Source organism: Sturnus vulgaris, chromosome 8 (assembly GCF_052056855.1).
Source record: "Sturnus vulgaris isolate bStuVul1 chromosome 8, bStuVul1.hap1, whole genome shotgun sequence".
Lineage (NCBI taxonomy): Eukaryota > Metazoa > Chordata > Aves > Passeriformes > Sturnidae > Sturnus > Sturnus vulgaris.
Window position 1 is genome coordinate 22,066,103 of NC_142250.1, and position 14,228 is coordinate 22,080,330.

At 41.4% G+C, this 14,228-nt stretch overlaps 1 protein-coding gene across 1 annotated transcript; it reads right to left on the minus strand.

Moving 5' to 3' along the window:
* Positions 1 to 209: 209 nt before the first annotated feature.
* On the minus strand, positions 210 to 4,007 carry LOC106852584 (D(1)-like dopamine receptor). The gene has a single exon (XM_014875294.2). It carries the CDS (start codon positions 4,005 to 4,007, stop codon positions 2,631 to 2,633), a length of 1,377 nt encoding a protein of 458 aa, XP_014730780.2. The 3' UTR covers positions 210 to 2,630.
* Positions 4,008 to 14,228: the final 10,221 nt, after the last annotated feature.

Sequence of the window (14,228 nt, forward strand, 5' to 3'; positions counted from 1 at the left end):
ACACAAGTGGGTGACCTGTAGAATGCTTCCCAGTCTAGGAAAATAAAACTACATACAGTATCAATATTTGCATGTTATTAAATCAGCAACAGCAGATGTAGTCTGAATAGCTATGTAGTGTAGTTTCATATGAAGTACCTTCAGTAATATGCTACTGAAAATGAGAAGAAAGAGTTGATAATATGCAATTTCTGAAATTTATTGCAGTCTTGATCATTACACTGCACTTACTGCAGCAGACCTTACACATTACAGTAGTTTACAGTTGTATCATCTGTACATCAGTAATAACGATTAGCAATTAGCTACAAACAATTATTTCAGCATTGCTTACAAAACCAATTTCAAGTTGTCACTTTAAAAAGCTGCAGTAAAGACCAGGAGTTTTTCTTCAGGAAAATGTACATTTATTTTCAGGTACAATCTGACTTATTAAAGAAGCATATTTAAACTATAGCCACAAGCACTAACACAAATAGCTTTTCCATTCTCAACACAAATATAGGTTCATAGATTGAAGCTACCACGCATTTTTGATTTTTCATAAGAGAAAACATGGTTCAATTATATCTGCTCCTTAATTTCTGCTACCCACTTTGCCCTTCACCATTTTCATCATCACTCTAAATAGTAAATCCAGCCTAATTCCTGGATGAGACAGCCCCCATAGCAGGGCAAACCTTGTGAGAAAGTGAATATTTCTCTTCCATTAATTAACATCTTTTGTCACTAATAACGAGACTGTACACGTACTAAACAAAAAACCAACAAAACCAACCATGTCATGTTCACAATAATTTCATGTGTGGCCTTGACTGCCAGAAGAGTGCTGGCCCATGAGCTGGAAGATGTGTGTGGGCAGGGACAGTTCACTCTCTGAGGGATGGAGCCAGCTGAAGCTCATGCAGCAGAAACAGGAGAGCAGGCAGTGGGGGAGTCACACTTCAGGGCAGTATTCTGTCAGATTTATCTGTATCTCCCCAGGATGAGTTTTAGTGTGGAGAGGGTGAGATGAGATGTCTCTTACAGCTTTAAGATATAATTTCTTGAGTTTATTTTTTTTAAGGAGTTAGAGTCTGCATTCACAGTTCATATATGATCACCTTGAAATTAATAAATGGGACTCAAAACAAAAAAACCCACCTTGTATCTTTTTTAAGGCAGCACCAGGTTTATTTCAGGATTGCTCTCCAGAGGAGGCACTAGGCATGCTGAATGATTGCTGTTAAATGCTCAGTAACATGGATAATCACTAAAAGAAAGGAAGTATACCAATGCCATCTCAAAGTTCTTCTCTGTATCTTTTTTGCCTTCAAGAAAATATCCAAGGATAGTTGCATACAAAAAAAAACCATAGCCAAACTTCTTAAGTTCAATGTTTCTTAAGGAGACGTTGTCAGAGTGAAGCAGGACTAGAGATTATCTCAAGAGATCATTACTCTGTGCCTCTGCCCCAAGACATGGCATTGTCATATCTGGCAGAAGCTTACAGTCATTTTACTAGAGAGATGTCACAATTTACCTAGGCAATCTACTCCAGTGCTTAATTATCCTTATTCTTAGTCAGTTTTTCCAAATTCTTGCCTTGGTCTTCCTTAAAGCCCATTACCTCTTGTCCTGCCAGTGTAGCCCATGAAGAACAGATTGCAGTCACACCTGAGTATTCCCCAAGGACACTTTCCTGAAAAGAGCAGGACAGCAAGAGCATATTTTCTCATAAGAATTAATGATGGGGGAAATGCATACAGGGACTTAAACACACGGTTTAAAATCACAGGAAGCAGGATCACTGGGAGGAGAGTCTCTTTTCTGTTGCTGTCCTTTCAGCATGGATCACTGTTCTAAAATTATCATCTGTGCCGTCTATGAGACAATGCCCAAGAAAACTCTTCAGTGTAAGCATTCTTAATGTCTCTTTCTGGACAGTTGCATCTTCATCATCTTCCTGAGATAAATCAAAGCAAATCCATCAGAGGTGAGGGACAGAAAAAATGGGGCAAGGATGGTAGTTAGTGGAGCCCTGTATTAAATGGTCAGCAGCAGAAACTTTAAGTAGTGGACAGAGAAACAGAGGACAGTGAGACAACACTGTATTGCCTTAATGTCTGCTGAACCCTTCTACGCACATAGAAATGATCATAGAGTTTTCCCAGTATTCTCTCTCCAGCAAGCCATCCAATACCTATTTGTTCCACCTTTTGTTGCTCTTCATATTTGCAAGTAGTAAAATGGGCTGACAGAGATGACCTGGTCATTCTTTATTTTGTGAATCATAATATATTTCTACTTTCTGAAGGGATTGGCTGCCTGAACTATGAGGTCTTTTTACTTTGATTTAATTATTTCATTATTCTTAATACATATCTCAAATTTGACTGCAGAATGGGGGTGAACAAATGCATGGGAGATGTATAATGCCTGTGAGAGTAAGGGGTGAAGGTGGCTATGGGAAGAGGTTAATGTGTGGCTGCTATGTGCCTTTGGAATGGACTCCATATGCCTATCGCCCATCTGTGACAAGAACAGTGTTTTCCCATCCCTCTGGCATGGGACTTTTGTTACTGGGGAACATAGATGGAGACAAGGAGCCCTTTCCCTGTATAGTGGCTGTGTGTGAAGTGTTTAATCACTCATTCCTCTGAAACAAGGCAATGGGGTCCCTCACACTGACCAAGTCCTGTCTGTACGGGGGCAACCGTTTCCAGGGATGGCTTTGCCTTGCAACCCAATTGTAAAATAGCTGGCACTTGACAACTATTGGTGCTGCTGCCAGGGCCAGTCTGTGTCTGAGAAGTCACAACCCTCTTCTCCATAGACATCTCCTCACTGCTGTCCTCTCCCTGGAGGCTTATGGCATGGGGCATGGGCTGCACCCAGGCGGTGATGGCAGCAGGAGGTACTGAGGATGGGACAGCTCCTTCCTTCTGGCAGGTGCTGTCATGGTGATAGGAAACCAGCTCATTGCTGAAGTTGATCCTCTCCACAGGCGATTTGGGTGTGCCACAGCAGCAGCACCGGCAGCCCAAGAGATTGCTGAAAGCCTTTCTGAAGTCTGCGTTGAAAGCATAGATCACTGGATTCACTGAAGAGTTGGCCCAGCCAAACCACACAAAGACATTGAAGGTGGTTTGGCCAATACAGAGTGACTGTCCTTCAGGGTCTCCCCGGAGGCTGGGCTGGCAGAAAGGCAGCAGGCAGTTCAGCAGGAAGAAGGGCAGCCAGCAGCAAACAAAGACTCCCATTATGATAGAAAGGGTCTGCAGCACCTTGGTCTCCTTGTGCAAGGAACTCCGCAAAGAGGAGGTGGGCTCCTTGCCAGGAGCCGGCCACTGGCCCCCGGCTCTCTCAAGGGTGGAGATGCGGCGGATCTGGGCCTGGGCAATTCTGTAGATCCTGGTATAGGTGATGATCATTATGGCCACGGGGATGTAGAAGCTGATAAGGGAGGAGGTGATGGCATAAGCGCTGTTCAATCTGACATCGCAGCGGGGTGTCCCAGGTAGCCAGGAGCCTGGATCTCTGCTGTCCTTGGCTTTATGCCAGTGTAGCTGCACTGGGATGAAGGAGATGAGGATCGAGAGAGCCCAGGCCATGGCTATCATGGCACAGGCAAGGCGCTGCGTCATCCTGCGCTCGTACCGAAAGGGGCTGGCAATGGCCCAGTACCGGTCCAGGCTGATGATGCAGAGGTGAAGGATGGAGGCAGTCGAGCACATGATGTCGAAGGCCACCCAGGTGTCACAAAAGTGGCTGCCAAAGAGCCAGGAGCCTCCAGCCACCTCAGTGACCGCCTTCCAGGGCATCACCAAGACGGCCACACAGAGGTCCGAGACGGCCAGTGACAGCACGAACCAGTTGGTGACCTTATTGCGGAGGTGGCGGAAGCGCAGGATGGCGAGGCACACGAGAGCATTGCCCAGAAGCGTGCTCAGCACCAGGGCGCCCAGCAGGCACCCCGTGAGTGCCCGCAGCACCCGCGGGCCGTCCCCCAGCTCCGCGCTCTCCATCGGGGGCGCTGCCCGGGCCCTCCCGGCCCCTCCAGCCGGCGGGACTGCCCCGGCCAGCGCTGCCCGCGGCTCTGCGAGCCGCCGCCCCCGGGGGCATCTCCGCCCGCCGCCCTCCGTGTGCCCGCGGCGACGGCGGCTCGGGCTGGCCCGGGCTACTGACCTGCCGGGGCCTCGCCTCTCGCCTCCCGGCTCGCCGGGGCCGGGCTGGGTGCGCGTTCCGCCCGCGGCTCCGGGCGGTGCCGAGCGGCCCCGAGCGAGCGGGGCCGGCCGGGACGGGATCGGGCTCTTCCCAACCGCGCCGGGCCAGCTTTCCCCACATCATCGCCCTGGACGAGCCCTGTCCCAGCCCTGTGCTTGTCCGAGGGGCGGGGGCGAGGCAGGACCTGGCGCTTCCCAAGTGTCTCCTTTTGGAGACCGCGATCACATCCCAGCTCGGTTAGCGAGCACGATCTCACTTCGTGCCGGTTTACGTGCACTGGGAATGCGCTCAAACCTGGCTGTCAGAAACTGTTTTCACCAAAATAGTGTTGAGCTGTTTATTTTTTGTTTTGAAATTTTATGTAATGAAAGAAAAGCACGGAAACTTAAGATCTCTAGTTAGGATCTGCTGCATTTTGGCAATAAGTTGTTAGCAGTACCCAAACCCTGCCTCTATATTTTTCAGCCGAAGGTGTTTTCTGATGTATTTCAACAGTCTTTTATTTGTTATTATAATAATATGCATATTGCTATGTAAGTGCATATAATTACAGCACATATTTACAGCCTACATTCACTAAAGTACCCTAATGCAAATAGGGTATAATCCTTCGTTTTCAAAGAATTTTCGTGGTAATCTTGTCATGAAAAAAAAAGAGATTAGGACATGAATAGAAAATATCAGTTAATGTAATTGATTGACATGGAAAATAGATGTTTATTTTTACACTATGTATTTTTTAATTTCTTTGCCTCTTAATTAAAACTACTCCAGTCACTAGTTCCAATACATATAATTTTCAAGCAGTAAGTATCTGATTTCCATTGTACTCTTATGATATTTCTGGTAATTAATAGAGAGAGTGGAAATTTTTAAAATAAATCTTGAACAGCATAGCTGGCAGTTTACCTTGTAAAAAAATCAGGATATTTAAACTAAACTAGCTGGGTTGTACCATTTCATAACAGATTGTTAACATTTGGTCCTGTTTTTTAAGATTCTATTTTCTTTGTGCCTTGGACATGAGAGTCTTCATTAAGCAGCCCACTGTGTTATTCCTGCTATGATAGTGAAAATTGGAATACATTTCTTGTTAATGTGTTTATCTGTAAGACTAACTCATAATTCAAACAACTGCTGGAGAATCTTTTCTAATTAAATATATACTTTGTTAAAGCAATAGGAGCTGTAAAAATAACACAGGCTGGCTTGTAGGAACCAACTCCACTTTTGTCTTATTTGGAACCATCTGTAGTTCCACACATGTGGATTTTGCCAACATTTGCAAACCACAGTAGGTCTCTGATGTTCATTTCAATAGTAAGGACTAAATCTTATTTTGTAAGAATTATCTACACACTTGTTAATTTGACTTGATACATTTACTTTTATTTAGCAGTCAATAAAATGACCACAAAGGACAGAATATATTTATGAAGGGTTGTAAGTGGGACAGTAGCTGGACCTAAGGCAATACAGCACTGAAAAGGAAAGAGCAATGCTTTTGCATATTCAGCAGACAGTAGTGCTGCAGGGCTCTGTAGCACAAGGTAGCCAGCATTCTCCATATTAAAATAACTCTGTGTATTTCCTGTTCCCAGGATCACATTATGCTCTGTGACTATCTCTAGCTCCTTTTTAGCATGCATTATAAAGGAGAGCGTTTATGATGATGCTCTTTTGTGTGCATATCTATGAGTGCCCTACCTCAAAATTTTGTGGCTATTGGTTGAAGTAAAATCTGACTGATCAATCTCAAAAAATAAACTTCTGACTTTTGTAATTAAAGCAGGGATCTAGGTTGAAGTCAGAACCCCTACTAATATCCTTATTGATAGGAAGGTTACAGTGTGGACTCAGCCCTTACCAAACACAATAGAATCTGCACAGAGATACATTGTGAGTGCTCTCACCACAAAAGAAAACATCGACACATTCCTCTTCTTAGATACCAGAGGATCCAAGTGGAATATATAAATGCTTAGGAAACTATACAGTGAGTCAGTGGCAAAGACAGAAATAGAAACATTGCCCTGCTTTTATTCCTATATTGGGCCAGGAAGGAGTGAAGTGTAAGCTTATGGGAGAGGGAGGAAAGAAAAACACAGGGGAAAAGAAAACACAACACTGTGTGGAAATTAGTGTGTAAAGTGGGTTGCAAATGATGTAAGCTTTGATGTTAACTATTTCTTGAATTTATCTTACTTGGGATAGAATAGGAAAGTTCTGAGCAAAATAATGGAAAAAAAATACTGATGGAATGGATAAATTAGCCTCTCATTACTTCAGAAAATTTGTAAGCTTGTTCCATCTGTGAAAAATACAAACTTATCCAGAGAATATATGTAAGACATATTGCAATATGTATAAAATTGCTTGATATTGTATGCTTTTTTAAATGCAATCACTGCATTTAAAATCTCTCTTCCTCCAAGAAGGGATTTATATAAGAAACCAAAATCAGTTTCCTTCTCCTTCCCCTTACTTTCTCCTTGTCTTATTTCTCCCTTGTAAAATTATGTCATCCTAGACTAAGTGCTCACATGTTGTATAGCACATATGATTAAGAGGAGACCTGATTCATAAATTAAAACTGAGCCTTTAACAGTTTCCTATGACTGCATTTGGAGCTCATGGCTCAGCTCACTGATGGGCTGGCTGGACAACTGAGGCAGGTTAAAACTCAGTGCTCAAACAGGACATGATAATCCAACCCAAGCTTCTAGGTGCCTCCTGGAAGGGCACTGCCATTGTCATGTCCTGTGCTGGGGTGCCACAGCTGGCTGGGGACAATGAGCCTGCAGCAGGAGAATGGCAGGGTCTGCTCCGTGCTGCGAGCTGTGAGCAGGGTTAGTGCCATGTGCCACTGATGGTGTGTGCTCATACAGACAGCAGTGGAGGTTACAGCCACGCTGACCCAGCGTCAGCAATTCTGCTTTGTCAAATGAACGTAATACCAACAGTGGTTAATTTAATAGTTAATTCAATTTTGAGATCTTGTCCAAATGGGGCAGGATTATTATAACAATCTTAGGGAAGTGGTGTCAATTTTTAGTATGTGGTCACACTGTGTAAAATGTATTGAGGTACTGGTAAAATGATGCTGTGGCTAAGTTGTCCTCCTTGCAGCCTGAAAAGCCATTGATAGCTTGTGAATCAGACTAAAATGGGGTTTATGATTAGCTCTGGTGACTTTACAATCCTGTTGGGACTGATTTTAAACGTCTTGGGAAAAAAATGTCATCAAAGGCAATAATGTTACATCTGAAACCAGTATGATTATCTATCTATCCATCTATTCGTCTCTGCATAGCTAAGGAATATTTTTGTACATATATGTGTGTCTGTACACTCATAATCTTGGATTTATATATTATATTCATGCTTTCTATGCCATGGGAGTTTTGTGAACTTGATCATATACTGAGACTGCTAACCTATTTGTATAGTGGATCCAGCATTTACTGTTGAAAATGTTAGTTTTTTAAAGAGATATGGATTAATTGTATGAGTGAACCGGAAGCTGATGAATAATTCATTGTTTCAGAAACTGTCTAGGGAAGATAGAGAAAGAATAACTCAATTGACAGCTAAGTATCAAAAGCATGTTTAGTCTGCTCAGACTTAAGAGAAATATTTGAATTTGTGTGATCCAATACAGAGTCCACTCTGTAGCTCTTCATATATTTTGAATTTAATATAGTTCCCTCAGTGATTTCACCTTGAATTTTTAGCAAATCAGCTCTTGAGTTTGGAATACTTTTAAAGTTAAGTAAGGACTAACTAAAAATATGTAATATCCAACCAAATTGCTTTTCTGGGAAAAGGGCTTGGTTTCTCTTCTGAATAGAAAGGCTAGAGATATCAAATTCACTTTTTGGGAAGGCCAGCCAAGCATTACTGTATAAGAGTTTATGAATTCCAGTCTGTGATGTGCTGTGATGCTTTCTATGACCTAAATTGGAGGGACTATTTTGCAATCAGAATTCCCATGTAAGGGCATTAGGAGAACAAAAACGATAGGTAAATGGTTTTCCACAACACTTACCAGTATCACAGCACAAGGGATACTCAGCTGTGAAGATGCCACCTCTTGCTGGCTGGACCACAAGCAGCTGAACTAATTTCTTAGAGAGATAAAGGGAAGTTGCAGTATTTTGACCCTTCAGGTCTCATATGAAAGCTGCCTATTTTTTCTAGCACTTAACCACTTAATGTGTAAGTACTTTCAGAGTTCTTGGGTATACCACCTAGACAAGATGACTGTTACACTTTTAAAATTATAGGTTTGCTCTGATTTATCTTATAGATACGCCTCAGTTTGAGAGAAAGCTTTGTTTACATTACTGAAAAGATTAGAGCAAGAGTAGCTGTCTTCCCATCATATCCTCCAGTTTACAACTGACATAGAGAAGAAAATATTCTCCTTCCCAGGACTGCCTAAATCCTCTTTGATTATTCCCTTTATCCTCTAATGCTACAGGAAATGCACAGTACCACTTGGAGCCTTACCAACCCTTCTAATTGCTTTCTTATTCTCTCTCTGTTGTATTTTACTATTCCTGGGGCTGTTCTCAGTATTCAGTTTTGGAGCTGGAGCCCAGAATTCAAGAGGACTGCACTTTAGCTTTGAGTAGACACCAGTCATTTAGCCATCTTGGGTTTTTTGGCAAATTGCTTTTCAGTGATAAGGTCATTCTATTGCTTTCTTTAATCATTATTTTATTTATTTTATTGCCCAGAGCTAGCATTAAGTGAACCTCTTGGTTTTCCCCTTCTGATGTTCTTCCCTTTCTGGTGGCCCAGCACCCTTGGCTCAGTTCTAGTTAGCTGCCTCCCTCAAGGCAGCTCAGATGAGAGATCAGGGCTGGCACTTTATCTCCTCTTGCCTCCCAGACTGTGCCAGTGCCTGAACAGCCTTTTTCACCTTCAGAGAAGACAGCCTTGCCAGCTCAGGCAGGGATGAAGTGCCCATTGTGACATTTAGGTTCAGTTCCAAATCCAGAAGGTAAAACCAGAAGCTTTAGTTTCCAGACAGCCCCATGACAGTGCTCTTAACTCTCTTGATCTTGAGCAGCATTGTCTGGCAGCCATGGAGCACCTCTGCAAGCAGCACACATCTGGCTGCAGGAATGCTGGCTCCTGACACAGCCCAGAGGTTTAGGAGGCAGAACGATGGCTTTAATGCAGTCTTTGCTTTCTTGCACGTGAGCTGTATTTTTGAGTTGCACTTTATTTAACAAAGCAATGCATTCAGCTGCTCGGGTATTTTATGACAGTACCTGCCATTTTCCAGAGAGGCATGTCTGAAAAGAGAAAAGAGCTTTGGGTTTTGTTTTCTAAACAGGAATGCAAAATACATGACATTGCTATAGTAGTCTGTACCTATATTATTTTAACTAGTGTTTCATCTAGGTTAAAGTAACCAAGATAATGTGAAAGCCAGTTTATAATAAAGTATTCACCATTTCAAAATGCTACCTTTGTATACTTTAAGATACAAATACCTCATTGACTGTTACTGCCTTTATAAAGCTAGCTTTAAAATGAAGATTAAAAGATGCAGTTCACCCCATGTTTCTAATAGAGGGCAGACACAGATCTTAAAGAATGAAAGATTTTTGAAATTCACTCTTACCAACTGATGTGGTAGAACTATTTTCAAATCATAGTCAGATCTCTGTAGAAATTATTAATTTGTCTCTACTTACGAGAATGTATTTCCAACGTAGCAGATAAATGATGTCTGTGCTTTGCTTCAGGATATGTGAATTTTAATTAATTAAAAATAAATGTGCACTTTCATTACTTTTTTGCCGATGTTCCCACAATGTGTAAATAATTTTTGAGAGATGATGTACATTGTTTTCAAAGGACAGACTGCAAATGTTTTTTCTGTCTACATAGGGCAGTGCTCAGCACTCAGTATTAAGTAGTCAAATTTAATCTCCAATCCACATGATTTGACTTTAAAGAATTTCAGACAGCCACAGCATTGCTTTTTGTTTTGTTTTGTGTTCATTTGTTTCAGAGATTTAGTGAAACAGAGCTTATGAGCAAGCTGGCAAGCTTTCTAGCACCTGGGAGGTGTGATACTTGGTAGGTTGAATTTCAGTGTTTCATAAGGAGCATTTCAGTCTCTCATCTTATTACAAGTTATCAGAACTGGTTGGACTGCACAGTCACACTACATGGGCATGATGCACAATTGCTTCCTGAAGGGAAGATCCTGCCACTAGTAAGGCTTGGTGCTTGGAAAACTTGCATTTGAATATTAGCAGTGGTTCAGTACAGAGAATATAAGCAAGGCAGAAGTGATGCCAGGAGGCAGATAAAAGCTTCCAAAAGGCTTCAAACTATATTCACTCCTGTCTCTGAAGATTCCACATCCCTATAACCTATCCAACACATATTTTAGAGCAATCTTTGGATTCCTCTCACTCATTTGACAGCACAAATTTCCTATTACCTAAGTTAGGGTGTGAACCCATAATGGCAAGCCTAATTTACCCACTTACTGCTAGCTCATGGCTGGACCATGGCATGTAAAGCAACTGGGCATTGATGCTCTAGGATGCTTACAGACTTGGAGGAACAACAGGTAAGATTCCACAGCCTACACTTACTACTTTGGAAATTGATTCAGATTCAAGTTCTTGTTCTTAATATGCAAATTAATCTGGGTTTCCCCAGACTTCATGCTCGTAAAGGCCACAGAAAATGCTCACAGTAAAGATCACGGTAGTAAAAACTACTTGGAAAATATCCCTGGTCAGAAACAAATCCATCCTGCAGGCATCTCTGATTACAGTCTTTGCCCCAGAAGTTCCAACACTTCACACACCTTGCCCCCTAGTGCTCCATGTTCCTTCTCTAGCAAGGGCTGAGCAAATTCATGGTTGAATAAAAACCAGATAAACAAAAGCCCTTGTCTGTAGTATATGCTTCTTTTCCTGTGGTAGAACATGCCAAACACCAGTTGCACTGGCTATAGCTTGATTGCATGATAGGTATTTTCCTTGAGACACTCCTCTTTAGACTGTGGACCTGTCTCTTTCAGTTCTTTCTTGATAAAATAAGTGATAACCTTGGAAGTGAAAAATGAGAAGTGTCCCACTGTCACACTGTTCAGCCACAGCCATCATCCAATAATTCCATTTGCAGCAGTGTTGGATTGGGACATTTCACTGATGAGAAACTTTATAGAGTAATTCAGCAACACAAGCTCTCAGTGCTGTCTGGAAAATAGCTCAGGATATGTGTAGGATGCAACATTGCATGATTAGAAGGTGATATTTCTGTGTAGTAAATATACGCCTCTTCTTTTTTTTATTTTTTTTTCCTAATTTCCCTCATTCCTGTCCATCCGTGGTGCCAAATGTTGTGTGTTGGTTTGTACAAATAGACAAACATTTCTCAGCAAATATAATTAACAAATGTCTTAATAAATAATACACTTTAGAACTTTCTCCCCTTTTGCACTGCCTGTGATTAGCCCTACTCCTCCTGTCTGTGCTTGGCTGCAGCATTTCCTGAGGGATTGTCTGCCAGTTTAGTGCAACTTAAACACACAGCAGTAAATTGAACCTTACCCTTTCCAACTTTCCAACCACTCCCTCTTATTCTGTTTGCCCAAGATAAGGGAGACTTGTTCTTTTAAGGATAAATTCCTTTTTACTATTATTTAGGGCCTGGTTCAACATTCACAAGCAGTGCTTTGTAAGTGGAGGTAGGCAGCTCTTGCTTCCAGCTATTTATTCCTGTATCTGTATCTTCCAGCTTCATGTGCTGTGAAACCAGTGGAATTGCTAGGACAGTAATGTCAAAAAAAAAGGCAATAAAAGATTAGGTTATTTTTCATCTGTAAGATCAATTCACACCAATATTGTCACTGAAAACTGTTCATTCATTTGCTCTTGTATATTCTGTGATAATTTCTTCAACTTTCTGTGAGAGGTTTGAAAGCTTCTATGCTGGTCATATCTCAAGAAAATAATTTATAATAAAATCCAATTAAAAGTTTTCATCTGCAAATAGTCCTAAGCCTCTTTCTGTTCTCACTGAGTTCAGGAGGAAAGACTCTTTCAAGTTTTATTTCAGTGGACTTCCATTGCCCTAAATTTATCAGACAGAATTCAAGAGCACCCAGGACCTGATATTCAGTCTTGGCAACATTTTAGAGTCATGCTGTGCATTCATACATAGCATCTGTAGATTCAGGGCAGATTAAAATCAGATTAACTAGATTATTCCTAAATATTTAATGTGAATTTACCTTATGAATAGGATGTGTTTGGAGAACGCAAAGACAGATTCCTGTTCTCATAGCCCCCAATGTGTATGACAACATTATTATAAAATTTTATTGCAGAATATAAATCAAATATGACTTGGCAAAAAAAAAAAAGAAAAATTCCCAAGAATCACTTTTTTCCCCCTGCTTTTCCTTTATCAGCCATAGAAGTGATTTTATTAGTGTTAATGACACAGTAAGCAAACAGCACAAAACCTGGATAGGAATTTGTTGTAATCACCATAGAGGAGGACTAACAAATCTTTATCTACGACATATTAACTTTAGAAAAGTAAACATTCTCATTGCATGTGACCATATATGTTGGTAGGAAAAGTGCAAAGTAAAATCCCTGCAGTTGAATGAGTGCTCACAAAAAATACATACTGATGTAGGCTAAGAACCATGCTGCTATCCTGCCTAAAAATCAGAACATTTTTAAAACCTTCAAAACCAGTTGAGACTGAATATTCAAAATTAGTGGATGGAATATGTAAGAGAATAATTGTTCTTGGTCCTCTAACCCCCTATACAAACCCAAAACAGGTAGGTGGAGAACAACTGGCCAGAATGTTCTCAGGGAAAGGAGAAAATGGCTCAGATCTCCTCCTCATTATAGTGACCCCCCTTTTACTTCATCTCAAAAATATGCCTCCCCTAATAACACAGAGTTACTGCCTGAGAAAATGACAATTTCAGGCTGAGAAACATGAGGTCCTGTGTTGCCTGTTGACACTTGTTCCTTTTCTTCTGCTTCATCTGTGTCTGTTCTCTGCCCATTTTGGTGCATCTCAAAGGGTGAATTTGTACAAAAAGAAAGAAAACTTGAAGTCTCTGTGAACACATCGTGAGGTCTCTGGCAGACATAGAGAGACTGTGGATCAGGTAAGTGTCTAATTGGTTAACTGGATAGAAAGAGAAAAGCAAAAGACTTTTGGATCATAACAGAAGTGGATTTTAAATTTCTTTAATTAATTTCTTCTACACTGTTAAGAACCTGTATGATTACAAATATGTTTTGGAGGTGGTAATAAATACTTCTGTTTGTTTCTATTTTAACCTGGTTTCAGATAAGAGTGATTTCTAGGTAACTCTCTGTCCATATGCCTTTAATGACATTTAAACCAGAAGCATTTGGATACATTGGAGTCTTTGGCTTTTCTGTATTTTGATGGTGATAACCAGAAGGCAACAGAAGTCATATATAGGTATGCTATCTAATTAGCCCTGTATGGCAGTGGGAAATATGGAGGTTACATGGAAGGAGAGTTTTCCAGTGACTCAACCTAGAAAGGCTCCTGGTGCCTAACAGAGCAATGACAAGTACAGCTTAGCCCACAGCAGTGCTCGGAGTGGTTTTGGCACTGTTTGAACCACCACAAGCATAAACATACACAGGCAGAGAAATACAGACTGAACTGCCTTAATACAGGTATACAGTGTGTTTGAGCCACAAGCAGGATAATTTAATTGTAGGACTGCTGCAGGACTGGGAGAGTGCCAAAGAGAAGCTTTCAGTGTGCAGGAGTCTGCCAAACAATTAATTGTTAGTTACACTCTGCAATGAGATCTTGTCCAGAGGGCTTTGTATTAAAAGTGTAAACTGCTATTAGTGGGGTGCAAGATGTTCTCTCCAAAGCAGCATTTCCAAAGAAGTGAAAGCCTCGGGAGTGAACTGCCAGAGATCACAAGTATATTACATATAGAAGAACATCTGAGGTTTTGGGAA

Coding starts and splice junctions, on each gene's coding strand:
- LOC106852584 (XM_014875294.2), bottom strand. CDS start 4,007: ATGGAGAGCGCGGAGCTGGGGGACGGCCCGCGGGTGCTGCGGGCACTC.